This window comes from Rousettus aegyptiacus, unplaced genomic scaffold (genome assembly GCF_014176215.1).
Source record: "Rousettus aegyptiacus isolate mRouAeg1 unplaced genomic scaffold, mRouAeg1.p scaffold_m13_p_7, whole genome shotgun sequence".
NCBI lineage: Eukaryota > Metazoa > Chordata > Mammalia > Chiroptera > Pteropodidae > Rousettus > Rousettus aegyptiacus.
The window spans coordinates 67210553-67230462 of NW_023416310.1; the positions used below are offsets into that span (position 1 = coordinate 67210553).

The 19910-nt window shown below is 57.8% G+C and overlaps 1 protein-coding gene across 3 annotated transcripts; it reads left to right on the plus strand.

Annotated features, from left to right (window-relative positions):
- Window positions 1-5472: 5472 nt before the first annotated feature.
- Window positions 5473-19645, plus strand: PROM2 (prominin 2). 3 transcript variants are annotated; one of them, XM_016142899.2, is made up of 24 exons: window positions 5473-5843; window positions 6443-6492; window positions 6857-7059; window positions 7150-7270; window positions 7425-7488; window positions 7753-7842; window positions 8097-8296; window positions 8598-8672; window positions 9318-9381; window positions 9596-9755; window positions 10080-10232; window positions 11130-11253; window positions 11756-11844; window positions 11966-12050; window positions 13967-14113; window positions 14574-14645; window positions 15358-15450; window positions 15553-15606; window positions 15896-15976; window positions 16167-16235; window positions 16895-16984; window positions 17233-17339; window positions 17608-17682; window positions 17908-19645. In XM_016142899.2, the coding sequence occupies exons 1-23, from the start codon at window positions 5606-5608 to the stop codon at window positions 17669-17671; spliced, it is 2493 nt and encodes an 830-aa protein (XP_015998385.2). In that variant the 5' UTR covers window positions 5473-5605; the 3' UTR covers window positions 17672-17682; window positions 17908-19645. The 3 variants fall into 3 exon arrangements, with proteins under 3 accessions (XP_015998385.2, XP_015998384.2, XP_015998386.2); XM_016142898.2 differs by having other exon boundaries at window positions 18108-19645; XM_016142900.2 differs by lacking the exon at window positions 6443-6492 and having other exon boundaries at window positions 5744-5843; window positions 18108-19645.
- Window positions 19646-19910: the final 265 nt, after the last annotated feature.

A 19910-nucleotide genomic window follows, 5' to 3' on the forward strand; every position in this document is an offset into this window, starting at 1 on the left:
TCATATGTGAGGAAGGAGTGAAGAAATAAAATAGATCACTGGTAAATTACTAAAATCCAGTAGGCTGAGGCAGAAGAAAAATATTTTACTCTTGTTTTAGCCTGAGAACTTGAACTTTTGAACTTCCCAGCTACGCCTGGAGATTTACATATATAAATGTTTGTGTATATACATTTAGGAGATACACTTATATGCGTATGCATATGTAGGAGATATACATATATAAATCCTATAAATCCAACAGATAACCCTCTGATCACCCCCGGAAGGACTTAGGGAAGTCAGATCACTCAGCACCCATCATCCAGTCCACCTGACATCAGGCTGATGACCGCACTGGACCAATTTGGAGGCTAAGAGGACAGGACCAATTCTTCTCAACAGCCCAATGCCTCCTGGCTCTTGAGCTCTGTCACAAAAAGAAAATGCATTCTGAGCCCCATGTTAAAAACCCACTCCAAGTCTTTCCAGTGATGGAGATGCATTTCTCGAGCTCACAGTCAGGGAGAGGTCTCGCTGCGGAGCCCTGAGCCCAGCGTGGAGGCACTGGGGGAACCTGCATTGGGTGGTGCAGTTGGTGGCTTTGTCTGGGCAGCTACACAAGAGTCTTGGGTCAAGACACAGCATGTTCAATGGCAAAGAGATAAAGGAACACAGGACCAGCATGTGGGAGCAGAGATAACATCAGCGTCTGTGGCTGGGAACAGAGGACTGTGGCAGATATTGCTGGAGATAACCATTGATGGTAAGAGGTCTGACTGGTGTGTGAAGGGGCCCGGGGTGCCTGGCCTGCACGTGGCTGTGTTTATTTAGAATGGCCCAGGTGATGTTTCAGTGACAGGTTGACTCTAGACTTCAGCGCCTAGTCCAACAGGATTGATTCTCACTATAGCCAATGTCTGATGCTGGCTGGGGCTGGTGTATGTGGCCAGGCGAGCAGTGTTGGGTTTGGCAGCTCTGCCAAGGCTGAGGAAGGGGAGCCATGCTATGAAAGGTGACGCCATCCTGTGACATTGTCATCTCAAGGTGTAGCTTCAGGGGCCCCCAGCATGGGGAAGGGAGGACCTCACGCCTATTTTGCTGTGCTTTAGCAGACAAGTAACTCGGTTTGCTTCTGCTTGGAGCCTCATCACCAGAATGAGTCACATTGCCCCATACCTCCATGACGGAGAAGGCCTGAGATGGGACTGGGGGAACGCAGAGCACCACCTTTGCCATAGTGACTGACAGATGTTGGGATCAGGTTTCATCAGGGGTGTGAGTATCCTGGAGTATTTTAAGCCAAGGAGTGTTATAATCAAACAGGTCTCCTGTGGGCCACCCTTGGTAATGCCGTGGCTCTGGGATAGGCAGCCCTGCCTTTGGCCAGCATGGAGGTCTAAAGCCCAGGACTGCCCCGAAGTGTGGCAGGTGCAGTCAAATCGCAAGATTTTCTTCCTTAGAGTCAGGGCATTCCTGCTGTGCCCCCATTGTGACCTGAGCAAAGGCCACTTCTCTCTGAAAGCTTCCGGGTGCCCTGGGTCTCTGACGTCCACCCAAGAGCAGCTGAAGAGTCAGCACTCTGCTCATAGCCCCTTTCTCATTCACACCCCCAGTTCCATATTGATCTGGTCCCCAAAGCAACCTGGCACACTATGTAGGTGGGGAAGGTGGCGGTGGAGGTGGCTCCGGCAGGAAATAAATCCTGACACTCCCTTCCCAGGCCCCCATAAGAAACTGCGGGGAGGTGTGAGGTAGGGGCAACCTGTCACCCAAGATAAGAGCTGCCCTTCTACAGGGGTGCCAGACCTGTTCATGGTCGTGACTCCCAGTCCACCCGGCCCACTCGAATCCTGGGGAGCGGCATCTGCCTGGACCATATCCAGAGATTTGCATTTACGGGGATGTAACTGGGTGTCTGCAGGTGATTCTGGTGGCAGCCAGCACTCCTCGGCTCTGAGGGGGCCTTTGCTTTATGATCTCCCTATCCCTGTTGGTTGAGCAGCAGACTTCCTGCTCAGGTGAGAGCTCCCTATGGCCAGGATACCAGTTCCCCTAACTGACAAGCTGAGGATGTACATCTGGTCAGGAAGGGAAGGTATCTGGGAAATGAACAGCTTTGTCATTGTCCCTGTTTATCTCTTTGGCCAAGGGTATGGGGTCCAGAAGCCCCTCTTATGGCATATGCTGCTCCCTTGTTTGGGAGACACAGACTGCTGTGGAATTCACATCTCACATCATCACTCCTCAGGGAGCATGTTTTACGTTTTGTTACACCTGAGTTTCAACTGGCAGTAAGTGTGCATGGGGTACACCTGTCACCACGGGAGCGGCACTCTGGAGCCAGCACCTGTCCAGTTCCTACCTGCACACAGCGTCCTGCCTCTTGGGGGGTGTACTCCTGTGGGGTCGCTGTGGTGCTATGGCAGTGCCTGTGACCTCTTGGTATCAGGGTCACCCTCTCCCCAGCCTTGGGAGACCCCACACTTTCGGCCTGCCCTCCACTGGGGAGTGCCCATGAGAACAAAAAATGCGGTGGGGAGTGGGGTGCCCCAGGCCGGTCTGTGCCATCCTCGCCCCGCAGAGGCTGTGCCCAGGCTTGGGAGGTGGGTTTGTACAGGTACAGCGGGCGCAGGTGAGAGCTGGTGGCAGCAGACAGGGCAGGGCGGGCCTCTTGGTGTTTCCAGCACAAGGAGCAGAAGGCAATGGGGTCTTTCCCTGAGTGTCTTGTCCCTCCTCCTGACCCCTGGGTGGCTCCTGGCCTGGGCGCAGGTGCTCTGGCCCTGCCCCAGTGGGTCGTGGCTGTCCCTTGAGGGAGTGGAGCTCCAGAGAAGCACCGAGCAGCACAGGTCAACAACCAGCCTCTGCAGGGGCACTGCGACCGCTTGGCTGACTAGCTTTCCAAAGCCGTCTCGGGTGTCTGACCTCATCACTGACTCGAACTAGCCTGCACTCAGCTAGCCCTTCACGGTCTTTGTTTCCACAAACAGCCATGCATCTAGGAACTTGTGAGCTGCCCATTGTACCTCTCCCCACGGCCTGCTGTAGGTTCTCCCCCCACAGGCCTTGTTCAGTCCTCAGGACCATGCCCTGCCCCCATCTTGTGCAGAGGGGCTGAGCAGGGACAGGCTCTGACCCAGAGCAGGCAGCTGGCCACCTGGAATTCCCCTGAAGACTGCAGGTACCATTCCTCCCCCAAGGCGTTACCCAGCTCCGTCTCCCAGCCAGGCTGCATGGGCACCTCTGTCCAGCCTACCCCGCCCCCAGCCTTCACCGCAAGGGGCTTCCACGCCTGCACCCAGTGTTTTCCCCACAGTGACTCAAGGGGACAAGGGTAGGGGCCACTTTGTCCAGCTGCGATGTAAGACCCAGCTAAAACTTCGGCATGGATGTGTCCAGGAGGGGACTCAGGGTCAGCCCGTGTCCAGAATCTTGTCAGCTGACTGGCCACAGTCTGAGATAGATTGTTCCATCAAAATCCTGTCCCCAGAGGAGGGTGCTGGCTTGGCCACTGACTGGTAAAATCTCTTCTTCCCGCCTCACAGTACACATATGTCAAGTAGGCAGATTCAGTGTCTTCATCAACCCTGCTGCCCCTTGGCCAAGAAAGAGACTTGGTACATTTGTTTATTTCTTGGAGAAATCCTATCTTCCAAGTACGGTGCTTTTATTATAGACATTTATGAAAACAATAGCAGTGGCCACTGATTGGCTTAATCACACTAGCTGCAAAGAGAGAGAGGAAATGGGAGACAAGGCTTGGGGGCTTGTGCTGTTCATGGCCCAAGCTCTCAAGGGTTTCTAGTGTTCCCCTGGGAGCTGGGACCTAAACTCCCTACCCCCTGTGCACCCAGGTCAGAACATAGAGAAAGCCGAAGTGGCAGCTACTAATTGCACCACAGGTGGATTCGACCCAGCTGGGAAAGGGCTGTTTCCAGGCTGCTGGTGGCATAGCTTAAGTCAGGAAGAGGGGCAACAGGCAGGCTCTGGGGAGACCAGACCTTCCTGGGGGGCAGCCTCTAGGGGCAGGGACCCCAGTACAGGTGTTGGGCTCAGGAGTCGGCTGGGAAAGGTGAGCATCAGCACAGCCTGCATTTAGTTTTTTGGCACAGTCACAGGGCAGAGCGGTTAGGGTGTCCTGCCACAGACTGGCGTTAGGCTTCCGGGGGCAGCGTGGCCCCAGACCCTCACTGGACTGGAGAAGCCAGGACACCCCCAGCCTATTCCTCAGAGTGCCCCTGGCCCTAATCTCTGAATCACTCTTTGATGAGGTTGTTTCCTGTCTGTGCCTCTGGTTCCCCAGCTCTGAGAAGGGGGTGGGAGCAGTGATGGGGAGGGCAAGCATTCCACCACAGGCCCAGCTCTGACTCAGACCTGAGTGACCCCCACCCCCATGAGCTGACAAAAATCCCTGTGCAACTCACCCACCCTGCAGACCAGGGCAGTAGACCCAGCCCCTCCTTCCAAGGCTCCCTAGGGGAAGGGATGGCCGCCATGGAAACTCACAAACTCCTATTACTTCTTTGAACAGAAGTAACACCTGTTTATTACAAAGAAATTAGGTAGTAGAGACAAGCAGAAGAAAATTAAAAACTACCCTCGATTTCACCTGGATTTACCCCAAGGTAAATGCTGTTCTACATCTTCACTCCCTGTGCCGTGCTGCGATCAGGGATCAGGATCAGCCATTTGTACTCATTAATGCACCAAGTGTCTTTCAGGTCAAAAGAGCCATTTCCACAGCATTTTCTTTAATGACTGCCCTGCACCATGTGAGATGCTCCTTTCACCAACGCCTTAGTCGGGGAGGCCATGGGGACTGCTCTTGGTATTATGCATGAAGCTGCCAGGCTCACCCATCACCTGCCGTATTTCTCCAGGACCTGCTCAGCTGCAGGCGGGCTCAGTCTTGGGCTCATAGCCATTTAGAAAACAGACCTGTGTAGACACATGTCCCTGCAGTCTCCATCAACCCTTTCAGCTGTGACTGGGTTCACCCTCCCCACGGACTGCTCTTGCCTAAGTGGCCCTGGAGAGCCACTCTGTACAAAGCTGGGTGGTCTCTCTGCCCAGACTGGATTGGCAGAGGGCTCAGACTTGTTGGAGGGGACACAGCAGGCCCCAGAGAGCTGGGAGAGGGGTCTGGTTCCTGGGCACGTGAAACTGCTCTAGCAACCTTGGGCCAGGGTGTGGGGTTGAAAATCTGTCCCCTACTCCCCACCCCAACGCTGCCAGAGTGGGCTGCTGGGGCTGAGCACTGAAAACAGCACTTGAAAGTTGGGCCACCCTAGGCGTACTGAGTGCCTCCCCCACACAATTCACAGTTCGGAGGGAGGCAGCCCTCCCAGGAAGACCTGCGGGGGAGGGGAGAGGGTTCCCAGGCCCCCACCCCAGGCTGATGAGGACGAGTCTGAGCAGGCCCTGCCCTCTACTCCAGGCCTCCGCCCTGCCCTTCCAGCACTCTGGGCTGGCTCCCAGATAGCTCGGGAGCCCAAACCCGTTGGGCAAGTTTTGAGAGCGAAGAGAAGGAGGCCGGCGAAGGATGCACGGCTGGCCCCATGCTGCGCCTGCACTCTCAGCCGCCTAAGCTCCGCGTCCCGCCTGTCCTGCAGTCACTGGCGACCCCATGGCGCGCGCGCCAGGTCTCCTGGCGCCCGTGATGGGCCTGGTGCTGGCCCTGGGCCTGCCAGAGGCGCCTGCCACCGACTGCGGGTCCCTCGGCCCGGCCGTGCGCCTGACCTTCACGCCGGTGGCCCGAGCTCGGTGGCTGGCCCCTCGGGCACGCGCGCCAGGGCCACTGGATCACCTGTACAGCACCGTGCGCCACTTCCTCTCTTCAGTGCAGCTCAACCCCTTCCCTGCCGGTGAGTGTGCGCTGCCCCAGAAGGGCCTTGGGAGGGACTGGTCCTGGCCAGCACCCTTGTCCCCCTCCGTCTGGGGCACTTGGAAGATAGGGTTCCCAGCATTCCCTACCCCCATCTTCCTGCCCAGGAGCATCACCAGGTGACCTCTTCAAGACCTTTTTGTGCAGTCTTGGCCGGCCCCCTCTCTTAGCCTCAGTTTCTCTGTCCTAAAATAGAGGAAATTACATGAGAAGCTTTTGAAGACCTGGCTGACATTTTCTCTGGGTCTAGTGGTGCTGGAGTTGGGAGGACCAGGAAGGCTGCAGGGTCCCTCAGCCTGTCCCCTACCTGTTTGAGGGGAAGGGCTGCTGGGCCAGGCTCTTCTGTGCTTTTAACCAGGCTGGTGGCTTCTGCTTCATGGCCTACCTGTAGGGCTGGGAGGAGGGGGAGGCCCGCCACAACCTCCTATAGCAGGCCTGAGCATGATGGCATGGGGCTCTGGACACACTGCCTTCTCTGAGGGGGCTGTGGTGGTGGGAGGAGCCCCTCCAGAGAGCCTATCATCACCTGGCCATGGGGGAGAACACTACCCCCAACCCGCAGCCTGACTCTTTCCATAGAGCTGGTGAGGGCCCTGCTGAATGAGCCGGCCAAGGTGAAGGTGGACGAGGTAAGGCCAGGCAGGGTGAGGAAGGAGTGCAAAGCTGAACCTGAGGGGCAGAAGTGGGAAGGCCCCCTCAGCTCAGTGTGCCAGGCTGGCTGTACCCCAGGGTGTGGTCTTGGGAGTCCCTCTGAGCACCGGGGGTCACGGAGTGGGGGGTGGGGAGGGGCAGATGTTGCAGTGAGTTGTGACCTCCCCGGAGGGCACTTTCCCCATTTTCAAGGTGGTAAACAACAGTGACACATGTACCTCCCACGAGTTCAAGGACATATGTGACAGTGCCCGCCATGTGCATCCCTTGCTTCTGGTTGCGCTGTGGTGCCCAGTCAGCCTGTGGGTCAGCACCGCCCCCCTGCCTTGCTACCCTGTGCAGGTGGTGAGGTACGAGGCGGGCTACGTGGTGTGCGCTGTCATCGCGGGCCTCTACCTCCTGCTGGTGCCCACTGCTGGACTTTGTTTCTATTGTTGCCGCGGCCATCGGCGCCGTGGGGGCCGAGCGAAGATGGAGCACAAGGAGGTGGCCTGTGAGCGCAGCTTGCTCATGACCTTTCTGCTGCTGACCACCCTCGTGCTGCTGTGAGGGGCGCCCAGGCCAGGCGGGAGTGGGGGTGAGGTCCAGGTGCCCACGAGCATCCAATAAGCCCCTTCCTCTGCCCCATCCCACAGGGTTGGCATTGTCTGTGCCTTTGTCACCAACCAGCACGTGCATGAGCAGACGGGCCCTAGTGTTGAGGCTGTTCCTGAGACACTGCTCAGCCTCCAGGGCCTGGTCTCTGATGTCCCCCAGGTGAGCACAGGTAACCCCTCACTGTCATGCACCCCTATGAGCACCCGGCGCAGGCAAGACAGAGCACCTGAGGGGGCCCGGGAAGGCTGGGGAAGGAGTGGGAGTGGGGCTTTCAGGTGACGGGGAAGAGCGGGCCCTCTCTGTCCATGCCCAGGAGCTGCAGGCGGTGGCACAGCAGTTCTCTGTCCCCCAGAAGCGTGTCCTGGAGGACCTGGATGGTGAGGATGGCAGCTGACTGGCTGGCGGGTCACCCCAGGCGCCCCGCCCAGGCCTGCCTTGAGGAGTCTGCTTATCCCTCATTCTGGGCTCCAGTGGGAACAATCCCAGGGGTGGGGATTTGGCCCAGCTGGGCAGCCCTGGTGTGGCTCTGCTATGGGACCGGGGAGCCAGCACCCACCCTGCGGAGCCCTGTGCTTGACCTGGGGAGGCTGGCCAGATAGGGGGGGAGAGTTCTTGACTGCAGACTGCCCTGTGCCCTCCAGGTGTTGCCACCAGCATTGCAAGCACGATCCATGCCCAGCTCAAGAGCACTGTGTACGAGACATTGGCTTCACTGGGCAGCCTAGGCCAGGGTAGGTGGGACCCATCTGGGTGGTATTTCTCTGGGGCAGGTTCCACCCTCACTCAGCTCTGGACCTCTTGTGCTACCTCAGCAAGTCCCAGCCCTACCTTTATTCTAGGGGTGCCCTGGGGCCGTTTCCATCATAACTACAGAGGTTCATGAGGGCAAGTTCCTGTGGATTGGGGAGGGGAGAGGTTCTGCCTCCCAAGGCCTCTGAGGGTGCTGGAGGCAGTGAAGACTGCTCAGAGGTGGCGGATGTCTCAGCCCTGCAGGCCTCCATTGACCACCTCCGAGCCCTGAACACCACCCTGGTGGAGCTGCGGGAGGGGCAGCGGGACCTGGAGCAGGCTGTCCGGGTGCACCGCGAGCGACTCCATGACCTACTGCAGGAGCCGGGCTGCCAGGGCTGCGCAGAGACCCTGCGCCGGGCACATGGCCTAGAGCTGGGAGCTGACTTCAGCAAGGTGTAGTCCGGACCCAGGCCCTTAGAGCCAGGGGGCTGCCCTGCCTGTTGCTCCAGGGGTCCTGGGCAGCTGGTGTTTCCCAGGCAGACCCCTCTTCACAAAGCCAGGGCTAATGAGGGTCTTTCTGGCAGAGAGATGCCCACTTTCCCAGGGCAGGCACTGTGCCATGAGCATAACCTGCCAGGGCGGGAAGGCTGTGCTGGTTCCCATTTTGCACACTGAGGATTCAGCGGCTTCTGTCCCCGTCTTCCCTCGGGAATCCCTCTCAGACCTTTGTCATTACCCTGCCCCCAACTTCCAGGTGCCCCATGTGGATGATGTCCTGCACCGGCTGGAGGGTGTCCCGGAGGCCAGCTTCTCCAAAATGGTCCAGGAGGTGAGCGCCTGCCTTGGTCCACCTGTCTTCTCCCCCAAGTTAAACCCAATGCAGGTCAAATCAGGGCCTCACCTCTCACACGGCATCTGGGCTGGCATCTCAAGGTGCCAGTTCTCAAGTACACACAGTCTGGTGGGGGAGGCAAAAGCAAGAGCTAGGACCCTCAGGGGTGGGGGAGCTAGGATGGGGAGGGAGCAGCCTGCGTCCATCAGCACTAGTAACCCAGGGCCTGGAAAATGCCCCAGTTGAGGAAATGGCGAGTCAGCTGTGCTAGGTTGCTGGAGCAGAAGGTTCCAGGAGGAAGGAAGTGAACTGAGGCTGGAAGAGGAGGTTGGAATCGGACTTTAGGGAAATAGACCTGGCAATCCTGTGCAGGATGGCTGGGAGAGATGGGAGGATGGCTGGGAGTCTACTGCAATGGTCTAGGCCAGGTCTTTGAGGAACACTGTCTGAGGAGTTTCAAGCTGGGCCCAGAGAGGGGAGAAGAAGCCAGCAACTAAGAGAACAAAGGGGAGCCAGCTGTTTGCTGACTTCCTGAGCTAGGAGCACTAAGGGGGGGTGCCCTGTTGGCTTGATGACGTCACGGTCCCCAAGCTGGGACACCCAGGTGGAGAGCAGGAGGCACAGCTGCCTTTGTTCTGGCAGGAGAACAACACCTTCAATGCCCTCCTGCTCCTGGCTCCCTTGCAGATGGCGGACGTGGTCAAAGGTAGGGTCCACTCAGCCCAGCAGCCCCTCCCCACCTCACAAGGAGGCTTGTTGAGCGCAGAGAGGGGCTATGGGGGTGGTGAAGGCTGTCCTCTTGGCTGGGCCTAGACGGAGAGTGGGCGCTTTCTGTGGGTCCTAGCTGGTCCTCCTGCCCATCCTTCTCCCTCGGCCCCTGGGGTTTTCCCCAGCCCATAAACCCTTGCTGCTTTGAGCAGAGCTGAAGAAGGCAGTGGCCCAGCAGCCCAGAGGGCTGAAGACACTGGCCAAAGCGTTCCCAGACTGGGAGGCTGACTCTCGCTGGAGCCAGGCACTGAAGAAGGTGGAAAATAGTAGCCGCCCCTACCTGAAGGAGGTGCAGAGATACGAGAAATACAGGTGCTTGGCCAGTGGGGGTGGGGGTCAGGTAGGCAACCCAGGCTCTCAGTCACCCTGACCAATTCCAGTCCCCATCAGCCCCTGGTTGTACTAAGCCTCTGTCTCCTTTAAGCCAAGATCCCTTACTCCTTGGGCCCCTTTGTCCCCACCCTGGCTGTGCACCCTTGAGATCTGAGCCTGGGACCCATAGGAGCAGGGGAGGCTAAGGAAGTATCTGTACCTACACTTCTAAAGCCCCAGTCTTGGGGTTAGTGCCCCACCCAGCCACTATGTCCGATGCCAGCCAACCCCTTCCTGGTGACATCCGCACCTTCTCTGTGGCAGGTGGATTGTGGGCTGCATGCTGTGCTCCATGGTCCTGCTTGTGGTGGTCTGTAACCTGGTGGGCCTCAGCCTGGGCACCTGGGGGCTGTCTGCCCGGGAGGATCCCAGCCCCTCAGAAGCTAAGGGCAGAGCCGGAGCCCGCATCCTCATGCTGTAAGATGGGCTGCCGAGAAGGGCAGGCTCTTCCACAGGGCTGGCAGGTTCTCTGCGCCCACAGACAGCTCCTTGTGCCGCTACAGGGGCGAGTCCTGGGCATCAAGGGAGATGGAGCTCAGCTCCTGGCCCTGGCACTGACCTGGTGGGTGTCCCTGGGCAGATTGCTAAGCCGTCTGGGCCTCAGTGTCCACATCTGTATAAAAGGGTAGGAACGAGAACAGAGAAGCTGGCCGCAGTGATCATCCAGCATGCCCCGCTGAGCCCGGATGGAGCCTCAGAACTCTCCCTGCCCCAGCGTCTGTGTAATATCTCCAATAGGAGGTGGCTCCAGAGGTGGAATCCACTTGCCATCCTGGCACCAGAGGTCTCTGAGGCCAGGGTTGCTGCATCCCTGTGCAGGGCAGTCACTGTGTCCGGCCCCTGGCGAAAGGGGCGAGTAGGGACTGAAACCCAGCCCATGTCTTACTCTCAAGTCTCAGACCCTGGCATGGGGCCATGTTGCCTCCTGGAGAAACCACAGGCTAGCCACATGGTTCTACTCAGACCCTCTGAGTTGCTGTTCCTGCTGGCGGGTCATGACTGGCGGTGCCATGTGGCCCTGTTGAGGGCTGAGCTCTGGAGCCAGTCATCTCTATATACCCTGGGCCCAGAGGCAGGCAGTCTTATCTTTGAGCAAAGCAGCTGCCCACCTTCTTCTCTAGGCTGCCAAGGCTTTGGTGACAGGGTGGGGTGAGGGTGGACGAGATGGGGACAGTTAGCGGTTTTGACTCCTGCCCAGCGAAGGAGTCCTCCAAGTTTCTCATCCCAAGGGGCTCTGCCCCCTGACCACACTGGCCAGGGTGTGGATGGGGACAGAGGTCTCTGCCACCTCACCCTGCTCCTCTGCCTCCCCAGGGGGGTGTGTCTCAGCTTCCTGGTAGCCGCGCCTCTCATCCTACTGGTCTTCTCCACCTTCCTGGTGGGCGGCAACGTGCAGACACTGCTCTGCCGGAGCTGGGAGAGCGGGGAGCTCTACGAGGTGAGCCTGTCCCCACCCCCCAGGACCCCAAGAGCTAGAGGAGGTAGTGAGCAGAGCAAGGGACTTGGAAGGAAGTGGAGGCTGGAGGTTCACGAGGGAGAGAGGTGCAGGGGGATGATGGAGACAGCCCAGGGAAGCCAGAAGATCACCAGTGGGTGAGGTGCAGGAAAGAGAGTCTGTGAGCCCCTAGGGCACTGCCCAGTCCCAGGACAGGGACCCCCAGGTGCTGCACCTAAACCTGAGTCCCTGTTCTCCTAATCCCGAGTCTGTAAACTAGGGATCTTGGTTTCCCACTCTTCTGAAAGGTGTGCGCAGACTCTCTGCTGAGACCAGGCTGCCCCCTCCCTGAGATTCACGGGAAGGTCCCTATAGGGAGTGAAGACCTACGCAGGTTTGAGCTGGGCATGGTCTCTGCTCAGCTAGGATGGCATGGGGCACAGCCCTGGGGCTAGGATGGCTCCAGCCCTCCCCACTCCAGGCCCGTCTCCCTGACTTTCCACAGTTTGCTGACATCCCGGGAAACTTGCCGCCATCCATGAACTTGTCCCACCTGCTCGGCCTGAAGAACGCCAGCATCTTCCTGGCTTATCAGTGAGTGGGAAGCCCGGGCTAGGGACGGTGCGAGGAGGAGCTGAGGTGTGTGGCCTGTCAGGGCGATGTCAGCACCCACCAGCTGTTCCTTCTCTGTCTCCTTGTCCATGTTTTTTCCCAGGCAGTGCAAGAAAGGGGCTGCGCTTTGGAGGGTCCTGCAGCTCAATGACTCCTACGACCTGGAGGCGTACCTGGATATGAGCCAGGTAGGTGGCCTTCCAGAAGGCCTTGGGGCCCCTCCTGCAGTCTCCGCTCCTCTGGTCTTGGCTCTGTGACAGAACCATTTCCTTGAACCTGAGAAGTCTGCCAGAGCAACTGAGGTATCTCGGGGCCTGGCCCAGGGCCAGGAGGTTTCTGGGGTACACAGGTAGACGGGTGCATGCCTGGACACTATGACCAGCTCTGAGCACTGTGCCCTGAGAAAACTGAACATAGTTAAGGCTGGAGCAGGAAAGACTGGTGACCGTGAGAGGCCAAGTGTGTGTGTGTCCAGACAGGCATTGGTTGGGATGCTGCAGACAGGATGGGGTGACAGTGATAATGATGGTGATGAAGTTGGGTACCACTGGGAGAGGGCTCCCACAAGCCCCTTGCTGAGCTCACACAGACAGTAGATGGTGGCAGGGTTTTGTCCTTTAGCTGCCGAATTTTGGCAGAATGTGGTGTATAGAACTGTAGAAAGGAATCCATGCTGGTGAGATAGTTCTAGGACAGAGAAGGCAGAGCTAGTCCACGAGGGGACACACTTGGAGAATGGGGTTGTCCCAAGGTGTGCATTCCCTCCGCTCCCCTCTCCATGACTGAGACAGGTGGGGGATGGGCGCTTTGACTCCCAGGGCCCCAGGGAACCCTTCCCAAGCATATTCTGGGACAACCCCCCATACGCACACCCCTGAGCACGCTGGCTCCTGATTCCACATCCTTCTCAGAAACCCTTCCACTCCTCTCAAACCCACCACCCATTCTCAGCTCATGGGGCAGCATGGCCAAGCAGTCTAGATGTTAGCCCCAACTCCATGCCTTAGATTGTATGACTGAGAACAGTTTGCACAATGCCTTAGCTGCCTCCTCCTCCAGTGTCTAGCCATGTGAGAAGGCCCACAGAGCCAGTGACATGCACGTGCCAGGCCACAGATCCTGCCGTGGGTGAAGGCTGCTTGGGGAGGGCTGCACCAGGGGCCTGGGAGTCATGGCTCTCAGGGGGCGGGGTCCCAGCCCTGGTCCTGAGAGGGAAGAGATCCCGCTCACAGAAGAGTCTGGATAGGTAGGGCTTTGGATTCAGGGGGACTAAGCTGTCCTCTGGAGATGATAAAGAGCTGATAAGGCAGAGGTAAGTGTGACAAGTGTGCTTCCAAGGCACCAGGAGAGCTCTGCCTGCCTTCACACATCTTTGTCCCTGTCCGTTACTGATGCCTCTTGGAGAGCACAAGGCCTCTGTGCCCCTGGAAAAGGCAAGCGCTGGGTGAGGAGGAGTGGGGCTGCGAAACCTTGGGCAGGCGACTACTCCTCTATGGCTGCTTCTTGTCTGTTAAACTCTGGAGCCGAATGTCATGCCCTTTAAATTTCGTCCAGTGATAGTTGCAAAATGCTGAGCATCACTTTTTAAACTGTGGTCTGTTTTGGAAATGCGATTGTGTCCATTCATGTATTTATTCATTCATTTTTGCATACAACACTCTTGTCCTGTGCCCACCCTGTGTGAGCCCCTGCTCGGGACACCAAGGGTTTGGTTCAGAATGGCAGGCACAGAGCCGCTCTCACGGAGCTAATGACAAAGACAAGCACACACATAAATTGTGCCACAGTGATAAGCGCTCTGAAGTCCGTGGCATAGACGATAAGGATGGGCCGGGGACCTGCTTAATACTGGGTGGGCAGGCGAGAGTCTGAATTGCTCTTTAGCAGCCAGACAGATGCTGGAGGATGGCTGGGTCTCAGTGGGGTGGGTTAGAGAGGGGGACAAGGGGGAAGCAGAGGCCTGCTGGGGGTCTGTCTGGGGCTGGGAGTGTTCAGTGGTGGCCCTGGATACCCAGAAGGTCTGGTGACCGCTTACCTAGTGCAGCAGCTCCAGGGTCCTGGTTCAGCGGCTGGGCATGCCCTCACCCTGTCCTCTCCCTCCCAGTACACAGCCAAGCTAGAGCGGGAGCTGCAGAACTTGAGAGTGAGAGTGGAGGATCTGGACCTGCTGAGCCCTGCTGGCCACCGAGACTTGGAGGCCCTGCAGAGCAGTGGACTCGGGGGCATCCACTACCCTGGCTTCCTCGCCCAGGTCAGCGGGGCCCTCGGGCCAGACCGTGGTGAACAGAGGGGCCCACAGAGGAGCTGGGGTGGCCTCTGGCCTTGTTCTGTGTTTCCTTGACTCCCCCACACATCCCTAGGCGGTGTTTCCCAACCATGTGCCCCAGGCCTTTCCTGGTACCCCCGCCCCCACCTCAAAGGACAAGAGTGAATGAGCTCCCACCCACAGCATATGTCACTATTCATGGTCCTGAACCCACTGTTGTGGCCAAATACTGGCAGGAAGTTGCCCCTTCCATGGGCTTCACCAGAAGACATCCCATTTTTTCCTTCTATCTGAATGCAGTGTCTGATGTATGTCACACTTAAGGCAAACCTATTGTGGCCGATATGTCCCAACAGACTTATCTGGTGTACAGCATTCTCGAAAGTGCTGGGAGTTTGGGGGAGTGGAGCTGGGGTTCACCCCTTGTCTTTCCATCTGCCTCCAGATCCAGGAGCCCGTGGTAAAAGCCAACATGGAGAAGCTGGCCCGTGAGCTGGAAGGACGGGCTCAGGCCCAAGTAAGAAGGAAGCAGAGACCTCAGGGGGCATGCAGAAGTCAGGGAGAGGGCTGGCAGTGGGAGAGGTGCACTGGGAGGGGGCGGAGGTAAAGGCAGGGGATTGAGGGCCCCTGCCAGTGAGGGCCGGGACCCCCAGCAGGGCTAACTCGGGCTCAGCTACCAATTGACTGTGTGGCCTTGGGCAAGTTATCGAGCACCTCTGGGCCTCGGTTTCTCCATCTGTAAGGATGGGATGAAGTGACTGGTCTGACGTCACATAGCAGGACAAGCATTTCCAAGTGTTGATTGCTCATGGGGTCCGCAGGGACAGGTACCGTGAGGCTAGCGTGATGGATCAGATACCGTGACCACCGAGCTCCAGAACCTTAAACTCCACTGGGAAAAATAACATTTTGGATTTATGGATATTTAGAGTTTAAAAGTTATTTACGGACGTTTTATGGAGCCCACCATTTCAGCAGATGCCACTGCTGCTCAGACAGGTTCTGTGGCTGACTTGGGGTTGCCCAGCAAGCCAGTGGCGGTCCTAGCACTTGGGCGTGGGTCCCCCGAAACCCAGATCAGCCAGAGCTCTGGGAGTCCTCAGTTTTCTGCCTCTGACCTGGCACTTTTACATCCCTCAGCATGTCTGGTTGAACAGTTCAGTAAAGGATATGCCAGCAAAGGCTGTCCTATCCCAGGCACGGGCCATTCTGTCTCTGTGTCTCCTCAGGCCAGTTCTATGCTGAAGAAGCAGCTGCAGGAGGAGGCCCATGAGCTCAGACACCTCTACCAAGAGAAGGTCCTCCCCCAGCAGAACCTAGTGGTGAGTCTACGGCCTGGGGGTAGGGGAGGCAGTAGTGGGGGATAAGAGAAGGCAGACCTGGAACACTCCCTTCCACTCACCAACCCCATTTCTTCCCCCCAGGCCAAGCTCAACATCAGTGTCAGGGCACTGGCATCCTCAGCACCAAGCCTCCAGGTGGCTGCTGGGGGTGGGAGGCTGGGGGAAGCAGGTGGCCAACAGAAGGGGGAAGAAGAGGTCTAGCTGGCTTGGGACCTTGCCTGCTCTGCCTGGTCCCACTGCAGGTTGGGGGTGGGTGGGAAGAATTGTCAGGGGAGGGTGGACAGCAACTTGAGCACCTCTGTCTTTGGCCTCTGCATCCTTAGGGCCAAGCTGAGTCTGTCCTGTGTTATGGTTAGCCTGATGACTGAGTGGCTCCTCCCTGACTGAACAGAACACTGAGTTGGGCCTCTCCCCTTTCCCCCAGCTGGAGACCTCAAGTGTCCTGGACAGGGTCACCCACCTAAAAGAACAGCTGCCTGCATGGGCCACCCGTATCCTAAGGAATGTGAGTGGGAGGTGGGGGGATTACCAAGAGCCAGAGGTGGGTCGTGGGGCTAAGGCACGCAGTCCAGGCCTTTCTTCCAGCCCTGTCCCCTCACCGGGGCCCCCAGAAAAGCCAGTTTGGCCTGTCCTGGTGGGTTGGGTTGCTGGTTCCTGGGACTCCCACCAGCCCAGGGCTTCCCTCTTTCCTGCAGGAAAGTGAGTGCTTCCTCAACCGGGAGCTGGGCTACTTCTCCCAGTACGTGGCCTGGGTGAAAGAGGAGGTGAGTGGGCACAGACTCTCCTGGCCTCAGAGCCCCTGCCCATCACCCGCCCTGGTGCACTAGCCCTGCTCTGTCTCTTCACCCCAGGCCCCCTCAGGGTACCCCAGGCCTTCAGGATGAAACGCAAGCTCCATACCTGGCATCCATGCCTGCTCGCTGGCTGGGCTCTGCCCACTAACCCTCCAGGCGGCCTCGTTCTGAGGCCTGAGTGCGTGGGGCTGGCTGTGGCTCCAGATCTTGCTGTCTGCACTTGGCCCCCATGCGCTTCCTCACTCCAGCCCCTTGCCCGGCCTGTTCAAGGCCAACCCAGAGCTTGAGCCTACTGCCTCCTGCAGGCCCCAGCCTCTGCAAGCTGGCCGGGCACCACACTAGGCCAGCTTAACCCTGAGTGTGTCTGTGCATGTGTTTGTAAGTGTGTACATGCACACACATGTGTGGCTGAAAGCACCGCCGGCACACAGTAGGGGCTTAATCCCGCCTGGTGCTTGGAATAGGAGCTGTGCCCGTGTCAGGTGTCCTCATGTCTCCATGTTACTGCATCCATGTGTCTGTGTACCACTGTGTCCCTGAGCTTGTCTGTGTCCCTGGCGACCTTTGTCTCTGACTATGGGGTATGCCCCTGTGCACCCGGGCAGACCTGCCTCATGTTGACGCCACAGGTGACTCAGCGCATCGCCACCTGCCAGCCCCTCTCAGGAGCCCTGGACAATGGCCGTGTGATCCTGTGTGATGTGATGGCTGATCCCTGGGTGAGCGCCCCAGCCGATCCCAGCTCACGGACATCAGGGCCCACATGAAAGGGGTGCATGAGCCCGGCATGGGATGAGGGGTGGTGAGGCAGGGCCCCTGCCCCCAGGCCCACTCCCAGCCCTTCCCCTCAGCTCTGAGAACACTTGCCCACACCCCTTACCGAGTCAGCGAGGGGATGGGGTGCAGAACAGGTAGGAAGAAAGTGCTGCTCAGCCCCGGCGAGCTAACCCCATGTCCCCTGCTCCAGAATGCCTTCTGGTTCTGCCTGGCATGGTGTACCTTCTTCCTGCTCCCCAGTGTTGTCTTTGCTATCAAGACCTCCAAATACTTCCACCCCATCTGGAAACGCCTCAGGTGAGGGGGATGCCAGGACCACGAGGCAGCAGGCGCAGTTCCCGCCCCGAGCTGACCCTACGTCCTCCTGAGAGCCTCTGGCCAGGGGCTGTGCCACTGGGGGGGGGGGGCGGCGTGCAGGCTGAGGAGCCCCAGGGCCATCTTTGCTGCAGTATGTCCACCTCTCCGAAGCTTCTCAGGACGCCGCCCCCCAAGCTTCTGAGGTGGGAAAATAGTAGCTCCAGGCCAGGGTCTGTGCCAGGGTTGCTCACTCCCAGTGACACCACAGCTCCAGCAGCTCTGAGGAGACTCAGCTCTTCCACATTCCCCGGGTCACCTCCTTGAAGCTGTAGGACCCCCAGAGGTGAGTTCTCCCCATTAATTTCTAGGTGTCAAGAGGCTGTGGTCTGGGGGGAGGAGGGAAGGGGCTGGGATCTGGAGTTTCTAGGGCCCAGGAGGGCGGGAAGCTTCTGGGACTTGTGGGGTCTGGGTGTCAGGTCTGGCCCATCAGCAGCAGACCAACAGCTCTGCTCTGCCCCCCCCCACCCCCCACCTCCCCCACACCCGTTTCCTTCTGAATCTTAAACAGGGTTTCTGGCATGCGGTGCTGCCCGGGCCCACCTTCCCCTTTGAACTGGCCTGGACCAGAGGACTTCTGTCCCTCCTGCCCCCAGGCTGCTTTCCAGGCCTTGACTGTCCCCCAGTTTCACTTCCTGCCCCATCTTGCCTGTTCCCTTCCTACCCTGTCTGCTCATGACCCCTTCATTCATTCTTAAAAACACCCTGCAGTGTCACTGAGCCAAGCCAGCAGGTGCTCCAGGTGTCCATCCCATTTCCTCCTCGATCTAACACGTCAGCACCAGAAGACCCTGCTCTCCACCTGTTGGAACCCCTCTCAGCCCCTTGGGTGGGACAGAGGCCCTGTCCCCACTCTGTCACCACCTGGCCCTCTCCTTGCTGTGCCCCCACTCTCCTTGCCCCTTATTCTCATCTGCCCTGCCCACTAGTCCCAGCTTCATTGTGTCCTCGCCCCAGCCCTTACACTGTCCCCCCAGGAAATCTCTTCCCTCTTTGTCTGTCTTTTATCTTATCCCACTACTTTGCTGGCCCCTAGGGACTTCTCCTGCCTGACCAAACTAATCAGGTAACGCCACAGAGCAGTCAAGGGGCCACCAGGGCCGGGGCCTCAGCTGACTGCCTCATGGCCTCTGAGCCTGCTACTGCCTGGCCTAGATTTCCTGGCCTCCAAGCCTGTCTGAAGGCTGAGCCCCCTGCCTGCACCCAAGGTTGGAAATAGTGCTGCTGCCCCTCATCCTCTCTGAGCACTGGCTTTCCCGGAAGGAACCTGGGACTTGGGCCTCCCCTCGGTTCCCCAGAACGTAGCCCCACCTAGCTTCCCCAGGAGGGATCTGGTGGCTACAACAGGATTTTGCATTGTGGCCCTGACCCCTCTCCTGTGCATGGGGCCTGGGTTGTCCCTACTCCACCACTGTGCCCTCTCTGCACATTGGACCCTGCCTTCCAGAAAGGGGAAAGGAGGAGGAGCAAGAAGGGATGGACAGGCCCGTGGAGCTGTGAAAGCACTCACTTCCTAAGCCTTGTCCCTGGGTCCTGTGTGCAGGAGGGTGACAGGTATTTGTTGTGGGGTGGAGGCTGAGGCTGCCTCTGGCCACAGGCATCAGGAGTTTCCCCAGCAACCAGCAGATGGGAGGGGCCGCTTCTGGAGCAGGCAGACCTGGATCTGTGTTCCCCCTCTACCGCTGGTTAGCGTGGGCACCTGCAACTTGTCACTTGGGGCCCCTAGGCCTCAGTTTCTCCATTTATAAAATGGGGAGAAGAGTCATAGCCTCCTCACAAGGCTGTAAAAAATGTGACAATGTGTAGAAAGCCCATGGCAGGGGCCTGGCACAAAACACATGCTCAAATGCTGCTGCTCTTTGGTATGACTGCTCCAGGCCAGGGGCAGAGCTGAATCTGGGTGGCAACAGGGACAAGGAAGAGGGGCCCCGTGCCAGGGAGCCTTAAGAATGTGGTCTGCTGAGTTCAGGAGTGTCTGTTTAATTGCATCTTACAAACCAGCCACAAATTTGCTACCAGGAATTAGAATGGTGCGTACATGATGTAGTGTCCCTGTTGCAAGTACTCTCTCACACGAGCGTCCCTGAATGTACTACGGTCCCCTCTTTTTGGCTTTTCTCTGAGATTTCTTCTCGTTTCTCATCTGTTGCCCTATGCAGAGAAGCTGTAGTGCCCTGCATTTTAAGAATGAAATTGATGGGATGAAAAAACAAAATAGAAATGATTAAAAAATTATTTCCAGTTCTCTATCAAAATTGTCTATTTTTGATATAGCTCAGCACACTTGGCACAGTTATTTTAAAGTTCAGTAAGTCTCTGATACAGAGTTCCCAAGAGTTTTTCTGCCTGTTGTTCCTCTTGGTTTTCGTCCATTTTGTCCTGTGTCCTTGCATACTTAGTGGTGTTTGATTGAGCACTACACATTTTATCTAATGCCTATAGAAATAATTTGAGGTGTAGATTGAAATTATTTTTCCCGATGAGCATTATGTTTACATCTGGCAGGCGGGGGCT

Bases quoted from the DNA above. Each gene is read 5' to 3' on its own strand.
- PROM2 (XM_016142899.2), top strand. From the start codon at position 5,606: ATGGCGCGCGCGCCAGGTCTCCTGGCGCCCGTGATGGGCCTGGTGCTG. The intron at 8,297-8,597 runs GTGTAGTCCGGA...CCCAACTTCCAG, and splicing joins TGGGAGCTGACTTCAGCAAG to GTGCCCCATGTGGATGATGT. The intron at 17,340-17,607 runs GTGAGGGGGATG...GTGACACCACAG, and splicing joins CCCATCTGGAAACGCCTCAG to CTCCAGCAGCTCTGAGGAGA.